General features: G+C 32.9%; 1 protein-coding gene across 1 annotated transcript in view; it reads right to left on the reverse strand.

Moving 5' to 3' along the window:
* Window positions 1-231: 231 nt before the first annotated feature.
* The window catches only part of LOC129988973 (uncharacterized), a 69,226-nt gene continuing 47,450 nt past the window's right edge, over window positions 232-22,007 (reverse strand). Inside the window, exon 3 of the mRNA XM_056097271.1 lies at window positions 232-2,213. Coding sequence (XP_055953246.1) covers window positions 1,977-2,213 — 237 coding nt within the window. The 3' untranslated portion in view covers window positions 232-1,976. The remainder of the gene's footprint in view (window positions 2,214-22,007) is intronic.

Consider the following 22,007-nt stretch of genomic DNA (forward strand, 5'->3'; position numbering starts at 1 on the left):
GTTGATATTAAAATTTACTTAGATTCTTGCGAAACCGATTTATGTAAGTCAGGCATATTAAAAATTGATACAGGTTTTTATAAGTGGATTCATTACTATTGAAGCCGTAGCAGACCGAAACTGAGAAATTCTGTGCCTTTGAAAATTCTACTCATTTTCTTTCCTATTTTCCTAGACAAGGATTCAAAAATATGGAGAATGTATTTTACTTGTGTAATAATTACAATAAAATTTTCATACACTTTTATTATGCACTAAAAATAACTCATGATACATAACAAGCACAGTCTTTTATTTAAAATGTTACACCAAAATATATTTATGCAATTTCAAATTAAAAGAGGACATACTACAAACAATTTAAAATAAATCTAACAAACACATAAATCTAAAATAAAAAATGCGCTTATTTTAAATGTATTCAAACACAAAAATGCTTTCATTATTTTATCATAAAGTCGTGTGTTGATTTAAGATGTATATATTTTTTTGTAGGAAAAGGCATTCCAACTACATTAAATTTTCTGTTCAAAGAATGATACAAAAACGAACTTTCATTCGTGTGAATTTTGTTATGAGATGTTAAGACGGTCAATGTTGCTTTGTTTGCTTCTGAAATATTTAAAATCTCAATAAAATCAGGATAATCGGAATTTGTAACGAACATTTTTTTAATACATTTGGCATTTATGACAGCAATTTTCAACACGATGTCAAGTCTTGTACTTTCAATGTGTTGAATGTCGCGTTTTGCTACGGGCGTGTGTGACAACAACACTTTTAATTGGCAGCACTGTTTGCTGTGAAAACCAAACGTTTGTGTAAATTGTGGCGTTTCAGAGTGACTAAGGCGAATTTCTTCTGTTCTTTATTGCTACTTAATTAACTCACGTTTACTCCAGCAATTTTTAAAACTCTCTAAGTAACAAAGAAAATAGATTCAACAAAAAGAATTTAGAAAAAGGAAAGAAAAAAAAAACCCACTTTCGTTTTGTGTTTTAAAAAAGTGCATCGTTTTCTTCGTGTTTCAAAGAAGTGCATCGCAAAGTAGTGTTTGTAAATGCTTTAATTTTCTTATATTCTACTTCTGAATCTTTAATTGACAAATAAAGATTCAGAAGTATTTCAGAATATTTGATTAAAGTAGAATAAAATTCAGAAGTAGATACAGAAGTGAAATTAATTCTTTGTAGTATTCACCACCAAGTAGTGCTCAGTGGCATGGAATAAGAATTTAATTAAATTAATAAAAAAAGTGAAAAGTAAATTGAAAATTAAATTCTGAATAGAGTATTGCCACCAAAAATACGCAAATGGACAAAATTTCAACACTTTAGCACATCAGGGAATGAAAATCGATAACAAACATTTATTTTTACAAATGAAGTTAAATAGAAACGTATAAAGCTATTCAGATCAGAAAAATTCGATCGCAAATTAAAGAATACTGTTTGTCAATTTCAAAGCTAATTTCTAAGAGCTGAATTTTTCAAACCAAAATCCCTTGACACTTGGAGAAATAAAGGAAAACTCAATGAAAAAAAAAAAAAAACTCTACATTTAATACGTTAAATGCATTAAAGATATTTTTGAAATAACTTTTTATAAAAGGCATTTAAAATAATAAATATTCTTTCATATAAAACACACCATCTTATGCAAAGTATATCATTATTGTAGAGCGATTAAAAACATAGCTGTTTCAGCTTTTTCTTTTGTATCCCGTTTCCTATCGACCAAGATTTCATATTTTACAGACTAGGTTTTAGAACAAAAAAAAAAAAAAAAGAATCATTGGCAGTGGATGATTTCTAATCAGATATAGAACATAATACAAAACAAAAGTAGCAGCACGGAAAAATCACAAAATCTTCAACAAGGACTTTACTGGATTCAGAAAGTTGATTTTCAGTTATGAATAGGAACACTTTCTATGATTATAGTCTGCAGTACACCAGTAAGATGAAAATACTGGTTTAAGCAGGTTCTTCGGCTGTGAAAGTGCTGAACACTGGTCGCAATTTGTTCCTGGGCATGTAATGTGAAGGCAAGACCTGGACGGGATGCTCCATATGCAGGAGAACAGGTGGTGGTGGTGCGCGACGTACGGGAGGCTTAGGTGGAAGAGGTGGTGGGCTGCTCATGCCCATGGAATGCTCATTGCGCAGCAGGGGATCGCACGGCAACTCCGAAGGTGCACTGGGAACCGGGTGCTGGAAGAAGAAAGAGATAAATGCTTACAAGAATTGACAACACAAAGTAAAAGCAATTGATCACGAATACGTATGCTTTGAATTTCATTGCGGAATATTTTATAAAAAATATTGAATGTTAATCATATAAACTACTCTCTGCAAACCACCAAATGCTGCGATAGTCGCATGCTAATGATGAAAGCACACGGGCCATGATATGACGAAGTTCTGTTAAAAAAATTTAAATTAACAAGGAAGAATAATAGTATCTTTTCAATGTTCAAAGAAAACAGAGGCTTTAACAAGTTACGTGCAAAAGAACAAATATATGAGGAAAAAAATATCTAACAAAACCTGTCTTACCTCTGCATGAGGAATATATAAAGGATGTAGTAGTAGGGAGTAAAAAAAAAGCAAATGATATTTATTTTCCTAACATAAAACACTTTTCTTTTGCTATTATTTTGTACTAGATTCATAGATATTATTCTTATTTCTTTGTATAATAACCAGTATTCTGAAGCCGACAGAAACAGCAATAGTGATTCAGTATTGAACCGATTAGTTCAACATTAAATGAATTTTTTTTTAAATCACGTCAATACATTTAAAAACAAAGTGTCTTAAATAAATTGGTAAATTCTTAATACGCAATGCACAAAATTCAAAAAATATTCTGATAAAACTCATACAAAAAAATAGTGTGAAGACAATACTGCAATGTTTTTAATATGCAACACAAATATATCATAAAATAAGAGAACAATTTTCTCTCGTTTTACAAATATAATACATTTGACGGATTTCTAAGCTTAAAATTCAATTCGTTGTCATCCACTTAAGTATACAGTTATTAGCCTTCACCCCTAAGCCGAATTTTCCTTCAAAACTGGCCTGACATAAGTGCGAATAGTGCATTGTTTTAATAAACGCATTAGATAAAGAACTGGGACATCAGGCGCAGAAAAACAAATCACATACCTCGTAAAATATCTGGCAACTTTTCGAGAGACGCTGGCGTAATACATCCCGTAAGCAGTCTACGTGAAAGGCAACCCACCCGCCTAACTGCTCTATCCTGCTCTGCAGATGATCTCTCACGTACAAAGCCGTATTCAGAACTATTGAGTCTATGACCAAAATCCGTTCTCCACGAAGACTGCAGATGACAACTTCGCTCAAGAACGCCAAGAATACTCGCAAGTCCTGCCAAGTGAAGGTTTCGTCGCCGAAATGGAAATTTCCTACCAAACATATGTAATTTTGGCAGCGGTTTTCTGAAGATGACAGCAATCCTACAACATGCTCGAGATGACTCTTTGACGGATGACCAATTCCATGCTTGTTGGTGTCGAGTATGCTGCTGCCTATAGCTGCTGTGAAGATCTTTCGAACTCTGCCATTGGTTCCCAATGGGGTCCAGTTCAGGGAATGTGCTTCGACTAAACATTGGAAAATATCTTCGACGAATGACAGAAGTTCATTCAAAGACATTCTCTCTTTAATCAAACGGCCGCTGAATTCTTCCCGATGCGAACGATTTTTCCCGTTATGGCTGATCAACTGTCAAATGTGGAGAAAGGAGAATTTTCTTCCATTCAGAGATTAGCAACGTTTCTGCAGTTTTCTGACAATACGAAATCATTATAATACGTGGGGAAGAAATTCCAAAAAAATTAAATTAAGGGCTTCATAATCATTCTTGGTAAAAGTAGCTGTTAAAATGTGAAGCTATTAAAAGTTGAAATAAATTTGTTTAGATGTGAAACTAACAGAAAGAACAATAGAATCAATGAACGATCGCAACAGCAGATTTCATAGAGATATATTGAGAAAATAAAATACATCATACTTCCGAAATAAGTATGACAGTATTCCATAGCCCGTTTTAAATTTTCGAGGTAATATTAAACACTTCTTCGAAAATACCAGTACTGAAGTACTTATAATTAACCGCTTGCGCAAAAAAAAAAAAAAAAAAAAACGTATTTTCTCGCTCGTTATTTTGTACAGATTTACTCGATTTTATTCCAGACCTCGAGGGAATTCATAGAATTGCCGATGGTTCTAAAGCAGCTGTTTTTTCAAAATAATAATAAATGATGTCATTTTCTATTGAAAATTACTATTTGAGAAATAAAACTGAACAAACAAATAAACAAACAAACAAAAAAAACGTTACAATTTTAAAATCTTATGCTTTGAGTGTGATCATACAGAGGTCATTTGAAGCAATGTTAAACGTTTTAAGCCTACCTAATTTAAAAATATGAATCTATTCGAGATAGTAAAAAGTGTTAATGATAATTATTTTCATAATAATAATCTTTTATATTTTAATAAAAAAAACGAGCAATGAGACTTTTTTGAAAGAAATGATTGGCATTTTCCAAATACAGTGAATGTCACCTCATTCTTCTCAAAGTGAAATAAAAATATATTCAATATTCAACCTTTATTATATACTAGTAGCCCATGGCGACTCGTTGTTTCGTCATGAATATTAATTATATTTAAATCGAATTAAATTGTTTACATTTATTTTCATGTCTATAATTCTACCAAGTCATTAGACATTAAGCCTCATTTTAATTGTTTTACATATTCTCTGTTCATTGAGTGCCTTTCTGATGGAGACAAGTCCTGCGATGCCTCGTCTCTGCTAGAACATAATGACCGATTCCTCCATGTTCGCCACCTTTTCATTTGTAGTGCAAATTGGAAAGGTAATTAAGAGAATTCTTCTTTCATTTTTAGTAACACGCGATTCAATGTTCAACGAAGCAATGAAAAGAATTGAATTTCAGAACAATAATGTAATCAATCCATTGCGGAAAATTAAGCACAAAAAAAACCCTTTAAATTTTTTTTTTTTTAAATTCTGGAAAAATTCTCAGAATATCAAAATTTTATCCTTAAAAAGAACAATTTTTTGCATTTTAAAATGGTACAAAAATTATGTTTGTGTTGTAATTACTTTGGAATTTATAGTGCAAAAAACGTCAACATTTCTAATCAATTAAAATTCTAATCAAAATTTTTTAAATATCGTTTCTAGAGGCACATTCCCCCGTACAAAGTATGTATGTGCCTAGTTTGGTAGCTCTAGGTCAAGCGGTCTGCTTGTAGAGCGCAATACACGCACGCAACACACACAGTCAAGAGATTTTGATTTGTCAAAAAATAAATCTTTTATAATCCTTTATTTTGCCTTTATTTTGTTTCTAATCCCCTAAAATGCATTTATAATCTAAGAAAAACAATGTTACGGTAAGATTGAAAACAAATCTTACTTCATTGTTCTAATTGTTCTACTAATTATAAGTAAAATGTTACAATGCATCTCTCTTTCGACCCTTAAATTGTTTTTAAAAAAAATCAAACATAAATAACAAAAGCAACTAAACTCTAATATTTATGTGTTCGTATTATTCCGTGCACAAAAAAGATTAAAGAAAAATATGCATGCTTAATCCGTGGACTTTAAAACAAACCTAACGGATTTTTTGAGGAACAATAACAAAGCGATGATACCGTTTCTGTTCTTTAATGGTGCCTTTCATTTTTATAATTAGTAGATATTGATTACCAGATGGAAAATGTTGAATTCTTAAACACGAAATCTTTTACTGCTATAGAAAAATGAGAAAATATTAACATTGCACTGACATGTTTGAATATAAAAAATATCAGCCATTTTTGTTTTCATGTAGTATCCTGTTAAGTTTTTAAAAAAACTGTTTCCTTTCTGTGATATGCTCAGATTCTTTTCTAAAGCCTCTGAGAGAACAAATCCTGATTCTTAAGTTTTGCACAAGGAAAATGAATTAACAGCCGCCATTTTGATTCGGATATGTCTCTATACACATTGAAAATATGCTCGATCCTTCGATCCGTATCAGCATCTCTATGCTGTTGAATGACTCCATTCCAATGGATCATACACATACACTAAGATTTAAAAATTGTATTAGAAGTTGAGTCAAAGGTAATAAAATGAAGAGTATTTCTTCATTTGATACCAAGTGTCAGCTAGGTGGAAGTAAAATATTAGAACTTTTTGTTTTGAAATGATTTACTTAAAGGAAATTAAAAAAAAAAAATCGATTTAAAATGCATATGCTTATACTAAATGGAAAACGATTCGACTACACATTCGACAGTATTGTTCGTTTATTATTTCGATTTATGAATAAATTTTCTTAATGCAAAGTATCTCGGGAATTGTTTTGCCTCGAATGAGGAAAACATACATTGAAGAAAATCAGTGACTTAAGAAAATAAAAATAAAAATTTGATTTACAGCCGAATATTCTTCAGTCACGGCAGATAGTTTAGCTACATCAACGTCCCGTTTTAAAGCAACTCTAGGGCTATTTTGGGATGGACCTCGTCATTTTGAACCATGGTCAGAGGACGAGGACGACATCTGAGCTGGTACCCCCCTTCTTCAAACTTCCACACCACAACAGAGTGAGGATGTTTGACCTAGAAGGATTGAGCGTGCACCAGACCCGCTTGCACGATGGTTCTTTTGTGGAGTCGGATCTCGAACCGGAAACCCTCCGGTTCCGAAGCCGAGAATTTACCACCAGGCCACCGCGACTTTTCAGTCACAGAAAAGATGATTTTTAAAAAAAGTTGCTGAATACAAGTATTTTAAGCAACGCTTAGTTCCTTTACTTTCAAGAAATCCCACTTTATTGCATTGCACGCTCAACCACACACACATGAAAGAAGTATAATCGAAAAATTATGCACGTTACAGACTTTAGGTTTCATTTATGATACAGTGACATAACAGACTGGAATGGGATCCAATGGATCTGGGGCAGAAAGAGAAAGGAACAGAATCCTCTTTCAGGCAAAAACATTTCTCTTCCTCGCCAGCTTCCAGACAAAAATGATCGTCTCTCTTGTACGCGGGAAAGTGAATTGAAAGCGATGACCGCAATACACACCAATGAAGCAAAGGAATGCATGGCTTCTTTAAGAAATTAAGAAAAAAATGACTTCGAAAATGGTTGAAAAGTGCTATTTATTCTCCTTAAATAAATAGCACTTTTCAACCATTTTCGAAGTCATTTTTTTCTTAATTTGGAACCACGTTAAAATAATGAAACGGAAATACAAAAGTCGGATTGATAACTTATGTATGGAATGAACAATGAACTTTCTCTAGTTTCATTATTCATTCTCTACATCAGTTGCTCACAAGATAAATTGCCATTTACATATTGCTTGACCTTGTAAGATGTAATGTTTATTAAGTCAGATTCAAATGTTCTCTTTGGAAGTTCAGTTTAATCCAGTTTAAAAACAAGAGACAAGGGCTATTTTGGAACCGTAGTTTTGAACTGTGGCCGAAGACAGCGACACCTGAGCTGGCTTCATTACGTTTTGTACACTTCGTATGTAAGAAAGTAAATAATAATAATAATAATAATAATAAGATTTTTTAACCCTAATGTTGCATATAAGTATGCATGGGTACATGCAAGAAATTGTTTTTAAACTAAAAGCAAAGGTTTAGCCCTTATTTCATTTCTAAAGTTTTTAATCGTATCTGCAAAAGGCAGTTTCACTCGCTATTCGAGCTTGGAAACACGCTATTTGTTCGGAAAAAAAAATCTCTTCACGTTTTGAAGATTCATAAAATGATCAGTGCACTTCTAAGTACGTTATTATTTTCTCTTAAGAATGTAATGATCCATATTTCATTTCTTGTCTTTCATGGAATTTCTGAATCTATTACAAAATGTTATCACTCATTTTGTGGTGCATTAGAATTTTGAATTTTGTACACTTATGTATTCTTGCTAAATATGCATTACTTTAATATTTTCTGAATTTAATTATCGATAAACCGATTCATTTAATGAAACAATTTCAAAAGTTTCGGCACTATCTAGCGGGGAATTCAACAAAAATAATTGATACCAATATTCTGTGATATTTATAATGATGAATTACAAAGCGAAAACTAAAATGTAGAAAATATTTTAAAATAAAGAAAACTGTAGAAAATAAAGAGAATTTTAGCATACTACAATTTAATTTGATTTACTTTAAAGATGTAACATCAAGACTATTTATCTGTTATTTATGTTATTTACACCGTCTCTATTTCATATCGATTCAATTTTTTTTAACCTGTGAAACTAATGGATTAAGTAGAATTAGGATCTATAAAATATAAAAACCTGACTGCAGCTTCATTTTGATCTAAAATAATAGAAACTTATTTTCCGGTGAAAAATCTACGAGTTACTGTCAAGCGTGAAAACATTTTTGCAGTTACAAGGAACACGCTGCCATCTTTTTATTTTCTAGCGCAAAACCTCATGAGCACTCGACCGTAAAATGACTCGATCATTCGCAGTGTCGACTAACTCGCAGCATGTAATCAAAGAAGAAGAACAGGAGTACTTGTATTGTGATTCAAATCTCTTCTAAGAATAAAATAACAACATGTGTAAGAGGGAAAGAAGAAGCAGATTTTAATTTCATCCGTTGTTAAAATTCTTTCTCTCTCCTGCATTGAAACCAATTTGTTATCAAAAGAACATGAACCACGTGATTCAATTCTGCCACTCTTGAGCGAGCAAACAAAACCGTTTCTTCCAGCGATCGAAAACAGATCCGTTCAAGAGAAATCGAAGAAATTCATTTCTTTTTTGGCTTTCAAGAAATCATTAGAGCTTTCTTTTATTAAAATTTTGCTTACGAATGTTGTTATTATCATTAGCGGTATAGTAACGAGTTCCATCATCCGCTTTCATTTTGTCTCTTTTTCACCTATTTCTGTTAAATTTATTTTCTTTCCAATACAGCTTTGAATTCAAAAATATTTTTGTGTTTTACATATTGTTAAAACTATATATATATATAAAAGCAACAAATATATATATATATATATATATATATATATATATATATATATATATATATATATATATATATATATATATATATTAAAGCAACAAATCTCGAAATGAGAACAGCATAGAAATCTTTCTCCTTTTTTCGTTATAGCAATACGTAATGAAATCCCTCTCAATCCATTAACCAGAAATACCAAAGTCATTGCACTTTTCATTGAAATAAATTAAAACTTTAAATCTGGGCTAACGAGATAAAAAATGACAGAAAGGAACCATTCGCTTTTGATAAGTTTTGTTTAATTATATTAACGTCCCGTTTTTTAAAGCAACATGAAGACTATCTTGAATCGGGCCTCATCCATTTGAACCGAGATCAGACGACAAGAACGACACCTGAGCTGGCGCCCCTCTCCTCACGCCATGCCAGCGGTAAGAGGTTTAACCCCAACGGATTTAGCGTGCACCAGACCCTCCTACACGAAGGTCCTTCGGTAAAAGCGGGTCTCGAACCTGAAGCCCTCCGGTTCCGAAGCCGAGACTTTACCACCAGGAAACAGCGATCGTCCCGCTTGATGAGAGTGGAGTAATGGCATGTGTACTGGGGGAGAGAAAGACGGAGGATGAAGAGAAGGATTCAGAAGAAGAATGCCAGACTTGAATACAATTTCCAGGTGTCCAGGTCAGTTACGAAGTTTCACTGTACATTCAGGAAACTTGAAGCACTGCAGTGGATATTTCGTACGGTAGCAGTCATTCGGAATAATCCCACAAAGAAATGCGGGTCATGTTTGAACGAAGATATCATTTTCAAATATCAATTAATATTGATTTTCTGAATACAATAAATAATTAAAAATCTATAAACATTTTCGGATGGACACATTTTTTCAATTTTCTTCTAAACATCTTTGAATTCAAATTTCTTCCGAATCACCTTTGAACTTCGATCATACAAAGAATGCATCACTCCAGCTCCCATTTTTCAGTGAAGTTTCGATCATGACGGCATTTGGGAGATCAATCAGAAAATTATCAAAGAAAAAAAAGAGGAAACTAAGCCTCACTTCGTTTTAAAGGAAATTGAAAATGATTTGTAGCTTTTATCAATGCCTTTGTCTGATGTCCACTAAACATGCGGGCGTTTTGGCAGAAACAGCGTGAATATTCGGGAAGATGTTTTTAGACATTTCCCCTTTTTTTTCTTTTGCTCATAACAAGCAAAAAAATGATATGAAATTCACATAACATCTAAAAAATACCAACATGTAATTATATCAAAATTTAAAGTAATAATTTGAATACTAGCCGAAATAGGATTACTTATAATAAATATTTTTTAACCACGCATGTGCGAAGCATGGCATTTTTCTTTTTTTCATCATTTCACAATTAGATATATAGAGAAATTTATATAAAAATTCCAGTTGAATATCGTTATGATTCAGGAACATTTTAGCATTGGAGGGAGCTGATTTTCAGTTGTCTCAAAGGGAAAAGGGATCTGATAATGATAAGATGAATGAAAATAGGTCGTTTTTAATTTTGAATCTTCAAAAACTCTGTATGGAATGGCATAAAGGTTCGTAATATGCTAAAAAAATGCCCCACAAACTTACTAGTTGTAGTAAATTAGGCATTATAAATAACAAAATGTCTTTAGTTGTTCATATTAATAATAAAGATAATGGAATTCTTACATCATATAACTCGATTTACAATATGATTTAATGTACTTGAACATAGCTATTCTTAGTTTATTATAGCGGTGCAGATACAACAATGACTTATAAGAAGTGGAACAGCCTTTTGCAACAGTGGTAACTACTGCTGTCTGAGAAAAGAAAGTCTTTGGAATATTTTCGCAGGGAATGTACGCTATTCTTTTAACCCTTTGCACTTGGATAGTGACTCTCACTCGCCATTCAAGACGGTGCATCCTTTTGGGGCTTTATTTATTTATTTTCTAAAATTTTTATTGTTAAAATGCCTACAGAGTTGTAAGAAGATGTAGATTACTTTTTCGGGGAAATTCAACTTAAAACAAATATGTATTTTTATTTATCGAAGCACTAAACAATTACGGAGAGTAATTATGCATCGAATTACTTTTTCGAGTGCAAAGGGTTAAAAGAAAAATGATAGGTTCTGCCGTCGATGTCGATTAGATCTCATTGGGTGCTCCTGCTCATTTCACAAATGTTAAGGATTTGGAATACCCTCCGATTTCAATACCCTACTGCAAATAATGTAAACAACATAATAAATTTTAATGTTATATAGGATAACTGGTTCACTGCAATTTATATTATGCATTTATGTAATAAGTAGGCAGGGATATTTAGCATATTTTGTATCTTTTTCTATTTAATACAAACTATTCGGATGTAAAAAATTAAAAACCATCCATTTGTGGAAGATATCTTTATATAATCCTTCTTCAGAAAGAACTGAAAATGAGCTCCTTTCTGAATCCAACCAACTAGAATTTTTATTTAAGTTTTAGTTAAGTTAATTTTGAAGTTATGAAGAAAGAAATCTGCTAAGATTTACACATGTGCAATCAAAAATTATTTATTACAAATACTTACATTTCCTCCCATATTCAAACTGTCTATTGCTGTACCAAGATATTGTTATTCTGTGTGTTTTGTTTCATTTGGTAAAAAATTCTACATGTTAAAGGGAAAAACATGTGGAAAAATTCAGGATTAAAAAAAACATCTTTTCGAATAAAAATGCTATTTGTTCGAAAATGATTGAAAAAATTGCGAATATTAAATAAAATTATTATTAAAATTTTCAAATCATTATCACCTATCTGTGAAAAGGGCGAACTCATTTCATTTCCCCCTATCCATATTTGGCCAATTTGTTAAATGCTATTGTGGTCACATCTTCACTAAAAAGCATGAGTTGTAAGATATTCATTGCGTCATTTAAGGGTATTTCATCAAACTTCATAGCAAAAATTCGAAATAAACAAATAAAAAAATGTATATGTTCATTCTAAGTGTATAAGAGTATTACTTTTACAGAACCTGTACAGATTTTCCGCAGGATTTATTCAATGATGGATCATCGATCCAAAAACACGACTCATGAAGCATGTTGCGGTCTCTACAGTTGCCAACATTAAATATCAACAACCAGAAACTTGCATTTACTTGCCTAAAGAAATGTCGTTTCCAGCATCGACGTGTCCCGATTCCTGATGGTTAACAGAAATTCAAGCCTTTAACAATATATTTAACTTCTTTTTAATGCGTTCATAGAGATGGAGGGCAAAGCAGGTATAAATACCTTCAGCACCAGTGGGGGGTGGGGAGGCATGAAGCTAAAACATTAGTGCGTTTATGACACTTTTAAAGTTTAATATGATAAAGGGCGAAAAATAAAATTTTGCCTTCAGCGACATTTACCCTCACGAAACCAGTGATTGCCGGCTGTGTTCAAAATAATTGTAGTGCATCCCAGTCGAAACTTCTCCTCGCTAAGCCACTGCAGTAGAGTTTCGCTGAGTCGGTTAAAAATGATTTCGGTAAAAATCAGTTAAAAATCATTTCCGATTCAGAGTCTGAGTTTGTCTCCTAAGATTCACTCGTGATGAGAAGAATGAGATTCGCCCAACTACAGATTGAATTTTATTTTGAACAAAACTTCCAATTCAAAACACCCAATTTCTAGTGCGTGTATTTTACGGTTTTCAAAGAGTAAAAGAAAGGGGGGGGGAATGCTTTATTATCTTCGTGACCGTTCTCATAATCTTTGCCTATTAACCCCATAAATATTTGAAAGTAAAACGACTCACTAGACTGCTCCTAGATAAAAAGTACATTCCCCGTTAAACATATTTTTAGTACCCATTCTTTTCATGCTAGAAATGCAAAGAAAAAAAAAGAGAGACAGGGATATACCTCTTCGTATGAATAGATACATTGCAAATGATTGTGAAGAGTGAGATAAAAAAAAACTCTTTGAGTTTCGTAAGAACAGCTTTTGACCTTCCTTTGTTTGGCTGATCTTGAGGTGTCGAGAAGAGGGACACTTGTTGCTCCGACTGCCTTTCGCAGTAATAACGAGCTACGGAAATTTTGGAAAACGTTATAAGAAGACAGTTCGAGTACTGCGCAAGTGTTGAGCTCATCTTATGATCGCACCAAACCATAGGCGTGCAACTGACAAATTCTCACTGCCCTAAAAGTTATTATATTTAAAAAAATAGATATTATTTTCCTACTCATTTATTTAAGGATACTGTTTATTTAGTGCGGTCAAAAATAAGTGTGTTCTACTATATGTTTCCATTTAATATATATATATATATATACCGGGTGTCCCATAAATTTGTAAATACTTTAAAAATTCATAAAAATTGAAGGAATGAGTATATTTTAATGCGGTTTGCGAAACAGTTATTCTCATGAAGGAGGATTTTTTTTCATACAAAAAAAAAAAAAGAAATAGTTCGAAAATGTGCCGATAGAGGGCGCTAAACACAAGCAAAACATACAATTCTACGGGAAAAATACTTTTATTTGCATGCAAGCAATTGTTTACATGCGTATCACATCAGTACTACAGTACTTGTTCTATGTGTCCGCCATCACCACAAATAACAGTTTGGAAGCGGGAGACAACACTGGTAACTGCATCATACAGCATATCCGGATGAATGCATGAGATTTCGTGGCGAATGGCTTCCTTTAGCTGCACTAACGAAGTTGGCCTATGGCGGTACACCCGAGACTTAAGGTAACCCCATAGTCAAAAATCAAAGGGTGTTAAATCTGGTGAGCGTGGGGGCCATTCATGTGTAAAGTGACGGCTGATTATCCGTTCTTCAGTAAAAGTTCTTCTCAAAAATGCCTTCACTTCGGTGTCGATGTGAGGAGGTGCCCCGTCTTACATGAATGTCACTGTGTCAAGGACATCGTGTTCCAATAAAGACGGTATTACTTCCTTCTGTAACATTTCCAAGTAACTTGTTCCATTAACTGAACATGTCTTCCCTCCTGCTTTTTTACAGGGCTTTTCAAAGAAAAAAGGGCCTACAATAATGGATGCAGTGAAACCACACCAAACAGTAACCTGTGGTGAATGCAGGGGCTTCTCAGTGTATGCATGTGGATTCTCATGTGCCCATATTCTACAGTTATGGGTATTAACTGCTCCATGCAAAGCAAAATGAGCCTCATCTGTCCACAATATTTTCAGCAGCCATCGCGGATCATCTTCAATTTTCGCCAAAGCCCAATTTGAGAATTCCAATCTCTTAGCTGTATTATTTGGTAAGAGCTGATGTAGCGATTGCAATTTGTATGAGTACAATTGCAATGCACCATGAAGGATACGGTACACCGAAGTCTTTGGTATACCAGTTATTCGTGCCACTTCTCGTGCGTTACTGACTGCACTTGTAGACTGTTCCCTTAGCGTGTCCATTTGAGAAGAGACATCGGGGGTACGGACTGTTGTTAGGTGCACCACTGCGTGGCCGATGACACAAACTTCCAGTTTCTTCGAAACGGCGTACTAGGGAAACAAGTCCAGCAGGAGTGATCGGACCTGAACCGATTTGTTGCTGACATAAAACAATTTTAAGAATAGTGCTTTATCCACCAGTGTCAACATCTAAATACAAACCTTATGCAAACCTTTAGAAATGATGTGTCAATCGCTCACTCTGCCTTTCATAAGACTTTAATTTGCATATTTCCACTGATTTGCTTGTGTGCAGCGCTACTATTGACAAATTTTTGAATTATTTTCTGTATCAAAAGAAAAAAAAAATCCCCCTTCATGAGAATAATAGTTTCGCAAAACCGCATTCAAATATACCCAGTCCTTCAATTTTTATGAATTTTTAAAGTATTTACAAATTTATGGGACACCCGGTATATATATATATATATATATATATATATATATATATATATTTCGAGAATATTTAAAAGTGCCTTTTTCCTTGACGATTTGTTTCCCCAGCTTTTAGATTTCAAAAATTTGATATTATGATTTTACAATGGTTACTTTTAAACCTATTACCAGCAAAAAAAAAAAAAAATTATCCACTGGTGCTGCCTGATTTTTGAATCTCTTTTTCTCTAATTTCCATATTCTTTGAACAAAATGTTTAAAATTATAGTTATGATTACTCAGCACATACAAACATGCCCTAACAGTAATGCTTAAATCGGCTTTAGTAATTATAAAAGTTTTATAACTAAATCCTGGACATTGAGGACCGTTGAATCCATGCGCTTCATAAAGCCTTTCACCGTACCGGTGTGGAGGGTAAAATTGCAAAACAGTGTAGATAGAAGTATTATCTTTTTTAAGGCGGCCGACCTGATGCAGTCTATACATTTGATGAAAGGGATAAAACAGAATAGGGTCGTAATGAATGCGACAACGTTGAACTCGGCGCATATTCTTCTATTTTTTTATAGAGTGTTTTTGATGAAACTCATGTAATAAAGGAATGAAATATCGTCAGATTTCACAAACTTTGATTCACATTCGTCATCTAATCGAAAAAAATTCGTTTGATATCCAGCAAATCTTATGTTCACCCGGCAACTCGTCCAAGTCATTGTGTTTCAGAATAATATGTATTCAATTGCTTGCAATTTCTACGCTTTTAAGCCTTTCCACTTTCTTCTGCAAGTGGCTTATTGCATACATTAAGTTGAATACCAATCATACATTAAGTGTAATATAATTGAAATACCATTCATACATTAAGTGTAATATAATTGAAATACCATTCATACATTAAGTGTAATATAATTGAAATACCAATCATATTGGCGAGGATGCGACAACAACTGGATTGGTTTAAGGAGGTGTTTTATAATTAATTCAATACATATTAATATTCAAGGTCAAGTAACGCTCCGGTTGCTTCATGAACTTAACTCATCTAGGAGACATTCTTTCACATAAAAGAATATATCTTTTAGATGCGCAGTTATTAAAATTTACGCACTCAGCACTCATTTGCATTCATTCATTTACTCTAAGTAATGTATGTAATAATCGATTCACAAAATTATTCTTTCTCTGAACTTTTGACTCAGAGATGAAAGAAACAAAAAAAAATTTTTTTAAGTAAACAATGGATATGTTGAAATAACTCATTTTAATTACAGGTAAGAGCATGTTAATTGATTTAAATTAAATATTCAGTTTAACTTGATTGCTTTTTTTTTACGAATTAGACGCATTCATAGGGCAAACCATTTTGATTGAAATTTTTTTTTAATGTGATGGCGAGGCATCGGAAACAAGAGGTATCTTTACATTGGAATCATCTACACATTTCCGTCAAGCCCTTTTGACGTTTAACTCATTTCTGTTTTATTTTCTTCTTTTTACAAGTAATGAACGCGTAACGAATGATTTCTTCTATTCAGAATTTTTTCAAAAAAAATTTCATATTTGGAGATACATTTTCTTTTCTGTTGATGGATCCTCATTTGTTTCAATCTAGATTTAAATGATTCATTTTCATCTGAAGAATTTTATCATTTGTAGTCGATTTTTTTATATATATATTAGAATATTATATATATATATATATATATATATATATATATATATATATATATATATATATATATATATATATATATATATATATATATATATATATTACAGAATTCGTTATTTTATGAAGTTCGGCTCTCTTTATTTCAAGCCTATAACATATTTGATTTCTTTCTGTTAATGATCACTGTTCCTTCCTGGTAATTATTTTGATTTATTTTTAGTAACTGATTTGATTGTTCGTGAATATGATGGATAGAGAAGATTCAACTGTAGGGAACGAAGCTTTTAGCATTACTATGTACTATTTACATCATATAATCTATTTTTCAATTTCTGGAGATCTCATTTCTCAAACCTCTGTCAATGTGCATGATTTTCTACTGCAACTGCAGTGAATAGGCAGATTTACCGACCGCGACTTTCGTCAGTTAATCTGTGGCAATCCTATCTGAGGTACTGTTAGCAGGACAACAGTTCGTCCAGGCGGGCGCATCTTCTGCTTTAAGAATAAATATTCAAACTAAGCCAAGTGATTAAAACATACGTTGATGCAGTCTTTCATATGAAAGATAAACAAGCTTTCAAGTGAAGTGAGCTATCATTTAAATCATGGATGCAAAATGTGATTTCTTGCACAAGTCAAAAAAAAATCTAACGGATGTTTTATCTTCTGCGGCTCAAATGAAAAACAGAGAGGCACCGAGAAGCCTGTTACTTCTGAGCACCAAACGGCAAAGCAGGCTCGGAAAAGGTTAACGAAAATGTTACATTTTTTTTTTTGTTGTTGTTGTTGTTAATTATGATTTTTATTAGCTTATCACATGACAGTTAGAGTAACTAGCATTTTTAAAGAAATTGCAATAGGGTATCTCGTTAAAAAAAAAAAGTTTGGTTTGAGATCCTTTCTTTTTGTTTTCAACAACTTTTGGTTGAGTCATCTCTGAACTACTTTACGTTGACAATTGTTTTCTTCAGAGTCAAACTATTTGCAACCTTTCACAGTTCAACTCACAGACATAATGAGAGCAAAGAATGAAGAATAGTTAGCCTAAAAGTTGTTTGTCGAATGGAAAGAACAAGCATGTCCATTTAAAAGAAATCTCGTTTCTGAAAAGAGTCGCTGACACGGAAGTAGGTAACCATTTCAACATTTAAAAAACAAATACGATAGAAAATTTTAAAGATATTTCTTACGGATCATTTTGTGCGGAAAGTTTAACACATGGCCAAATGTATGATTCAACGGACGACAGATTCTTTTTTAAACAAATAAACACAAGATTCCACTCATATCAACAGAATGTACAAGAGTCGTGCGTTCTCTCGGCACATACAGGTTGCAGGGAATGTTGTTGTTTCAGAAATGGAGTACATAGAAATGTTGATATTTGTTCAAGCTTTAGGTCATTCTGAGTATTAAGAATTGTTGTTGGAATTCTGTCTATCTGTCTTTGAGATTCCAGAACTCATCCAATTTACTGGATAAAATTTAAAACGTGATCCGTACTTCAGAAGCATGGATTTGCAAGAAATGTTGCACCCAATTCGTCATTGGAAAAATTCGGTCTATCTGTAGGCGAATTCGCTCGTCCAAACGCACCAGTTGGATGGATAAACTTTTGTATTGAAGTCACAATCGTTGATAACATGTGAAATATTAGTTCACATACCTTGACCAGTGAAGTGCTGCTTATAAGCGTGTTATGATCATTCAAGAGCCCAGCAAGCCAACACAGTTGTAGTGTTTTGATTGCAGATCTTCGACTAAAACTGAACCAAATCTATTGTGAAAAGCCGAAAAAGTCTAATGAACTCTCTATCTTTTGAAGGTGCAGTGTTTAGTGATCGCGATGAAAATGAATATGGAGTTGAAAAACAACAATGACACCCTTTTTGCTGCAGCTTTGCGTTCGAAATAAATGATTCACAATTATTTCGATTTTTTTTTTTTTTTCATTTGAAGACTCATGGAAATGCTAAATTTCTGATTCACAACAAAACTGCATTTTGAGCAATCATCAGTGATCGCTCAAAAATCGTTGAGTATTGATGTTAAAATAAAATCTATAAATCATGTGAATCAGTACAAATAGTCTTAAATGAATGATTGTTTATAAACAAAATTTCGTTGTTGTTTCGTCTTGTCTACGGCACATGCCATAGACAAGACCGCTGACTAAGTCAGCGATTCTACGCCGGATTTTAGGCCTCTTGTTTCAGTAGCACCATCTAGGGCCAGGAGTGCGTCTTAGCTACTCATGCGTCACCACTCTTTTTACGGGGTGGACTTCATTAATACATTTCATTTACAGATTGTAATTTAGATCTGATTCAAAGAATGATCACCTCTGATCCAGTACCCCCAGTAGTACTGTGTCGAATGGGAGGACTTTGTGGCCACGACAGATTTATACGTGCTCCAGCCACCATGTACGCGGTGAGTCTTTGGCAGGTGGGGTTCTAACTCACAACCCAAGGGATGCGAATCCAATGCACTGCCAACCAGAATATCCTGCCCTACAAAATTTCCCCTACTCTTACAGAATGGCTCATCAAATCAAAGTTCATGTAAGGCAAGTTATGGCAAATTTATGGCAAAAGTTTTCCCATTTGCTTCAAAATTACTATTTCTTTGACTGTGACTTAAAAATGAATGCAAATGAATTATAATAATTGTTGAAATTCTAAGTAACAAGAAAAAATTCGATGAAAGTGATGGTCAGTACACATGATATCCTTACAATGCGCACAGAGTACAAACTAACACAATTCACATTTTTGAAACATTTTGTGGACATGAATGTAGCCTAATGGCATAAATAAAAAAAAGAAATCCGTCCTTTCCTAGAATGATATTGACACGTAAATTTTGTAAATAACATGCAGTTCTTAATCCTTTAAAAGTCTCATCAAACCGATGTTTTTTTTAATAAACAAATATAATAAAAAAAACTGAAGGCCATTTGCGATTTTTACTGTTAAGAAAGAATTTGGATACAAGTAACTTCTTGTAACTAAATGGTAAATAACTTATACTGTAATTTCTGTATGTTTTAAATGAATTAAATATGTACTGACTATTTTTTTTTCATGGAAAAAAGCTTCTTCCAACCTCGTCATGAATGCAAAACTTTTTTTTTTTTTTGCTATTGTTTCCACGTTTGATTGGCAAATATAAAAATCTTAGCTATTCTGCTAACTTGCCTATCTGAAGTAGACGATTTCAAAAGAGCTTATATTAATCGTGATAAATTTTAACAATTTAACTTTATTGTTGGTTATTTACATTTAATCCTCTTGAGAAAGAAAAAGTAACAGAAAAGAGACATTTCCATTCTTTCTTTAATGCGGCAGATAGAATTTTATTAAATTCTACTAAACTTTATTTCCTAAATAAAAGTCCTACTAAACATTTTTTCTCGTGGGAAGCACGTCCCATCAATAATAGAGGTAGCCGAACCCACGCCATTTTTGTATCCACCTGGGTGGCAAGAACCAACCACTATATCGGAAGCTTCTCATCCCATATCTATGGGGCCTCCATGTAACATACGTATATTATATAAATTAGGTTTTGAAAATTTATCAAAAAATTGGATGTTTCTTAACAGGCCAATGAAAGAAAAACTGGTAGAACTATATGAATATGCACAAAATAATGATAAATAAATAAATGACATGAAGACGTGAATCTGAATACAAGCAGACATTTTGGATCGAAATGACCTTTGACTGAATAGGCTTGTCAAATAAATGATGTAAATATAAAACAAATCGACGTTTGAAGTCAGTTTTCGAAAGGAAAAGTAGTACAAAACATTGAAGTAACAGATGTTACTAAATCTCCGAATTTGTCCTTTAAGATTACAAAAATCAATGGCATTCGAGTTATATAGCAGCGAATAAAATGTTAAGGATAAAATAGAATATTTTTGGATAGAAAAACTGATTTTCCTCCATTAGATAAGCAAAATGAGATTTTTTTCCTTTCGTACATTTTAGTAATGACGAAATTCTTCCATAAATGCGTAATGAATTTACATTTTTGATTGCTTCTAGATCTCGAGGTACTGCATAACTAATACCTACAATGATATGATTGCTTTGAAACATTTGACTGTAAGTGAAATGGATTTGATCCAAGCTGATACGTCAAACGGCTCGCACTGGTTTCATTTTGGAATCCATCGTACAGTTTGCATGAAGAAAAATGATATGACGTCATGATGCAGCGAAAGATACTGTACAGTAAAATATACAGTAAGATGATATTCGCGTTTCGTTTGTCCTGTGGATACTAAAGTCACGTGAACTGACTCCAAGAAAGAAGAAGATATAGCCATTCAGAATCGCTCAGCCGACGTCATCCGGCTCAACCACTGGAGAAATGGGTCTCTCTGATCTTAAAAAAATTTCTCTTTCACGGATGATTAACAAGAGAGAATTTAAAAAAAAAGTTTTTGTTGTCATTTTATAGAGCAGTCTTTATGCGTAATATTTCTATTCCGATTTTTAACAAAAATAATATTTTTAACTGTGAATAAAACAATAGAGATAAAAAGTAGTCAATTTAAAGCAAAATGACGAAATTTACGATTGAAAATTTTTTAAAAATCTATTTCCAATGTAAATCGTTTCATTTCAGAGCGGGAATTTCCTAAAAAGAGAAACGATTCATTATAAGGGACTGCTTTGAGGATTTTTGAATACTTCTTTGATTCTCTCACTTTTTCATATTTTTTTAGTTAAAATGTTTAGTTTCGATTCATTTTTTTAAAAAAAAACATATTCAGCAGATTGTTTAGAGGCTATAAAAACTAAGCTGTTCAATTTTTCTTAAATTTTTAAACAAATAAATTTGGCTTTAAAACAGGCAAGATTTGCTGTCGAATCTTTTGTATGATATTATATTTCATAAAATATCAACTGCCGCAACTGTTTCAGAGCCCTAATCGATCATCTTTTACAACGGAAAACTTTTGGATTGCAATCTCAGGTTCCGTTGCTATTTACTGTCACCCTTTTTCTCTATTTTGAATACGAATGATGCATTCAACGAGGAAAATCCTTTCTAAACTGGATAAAGGAAGCCTCCCAATGACTCTTTTGCCATTCAAAATACTTCTTTGTCCAATTTCTTTTTCACTTCTGGATTTTTATTTTGTATTTCTTGATTTCAAGAGTTCTTATACTTTTCTCCTAGGGCAAGATTTTTAAAACTTTGGAAGTCTGGAAGCAGAACTTCGAAATGTTTGTCATTTTGTACGCCTCTCAGATGCCTCAGTTTCGGTTAAAGCAAATTTTCTAATCAGGTTTGCGTTCGAGGATAAAGGTTTGGGAAAGAAAAAAATGAGACTGGATGTACTTTTGTCAGTTA

This window comes from Argiope bruennichi, chromosome 10, assembly GCF_947563725.1.
Source record: "Argiope bruennichi chromosome 10, qqArgBrue1.1, whole genome shotgun sequence".
Taxonomy (NCBI): Eukaryota; Metazoa; Arthropoda; class Arachnida; order Araneae; family Araneidae; genus Argiope; species Argiope bruennichi.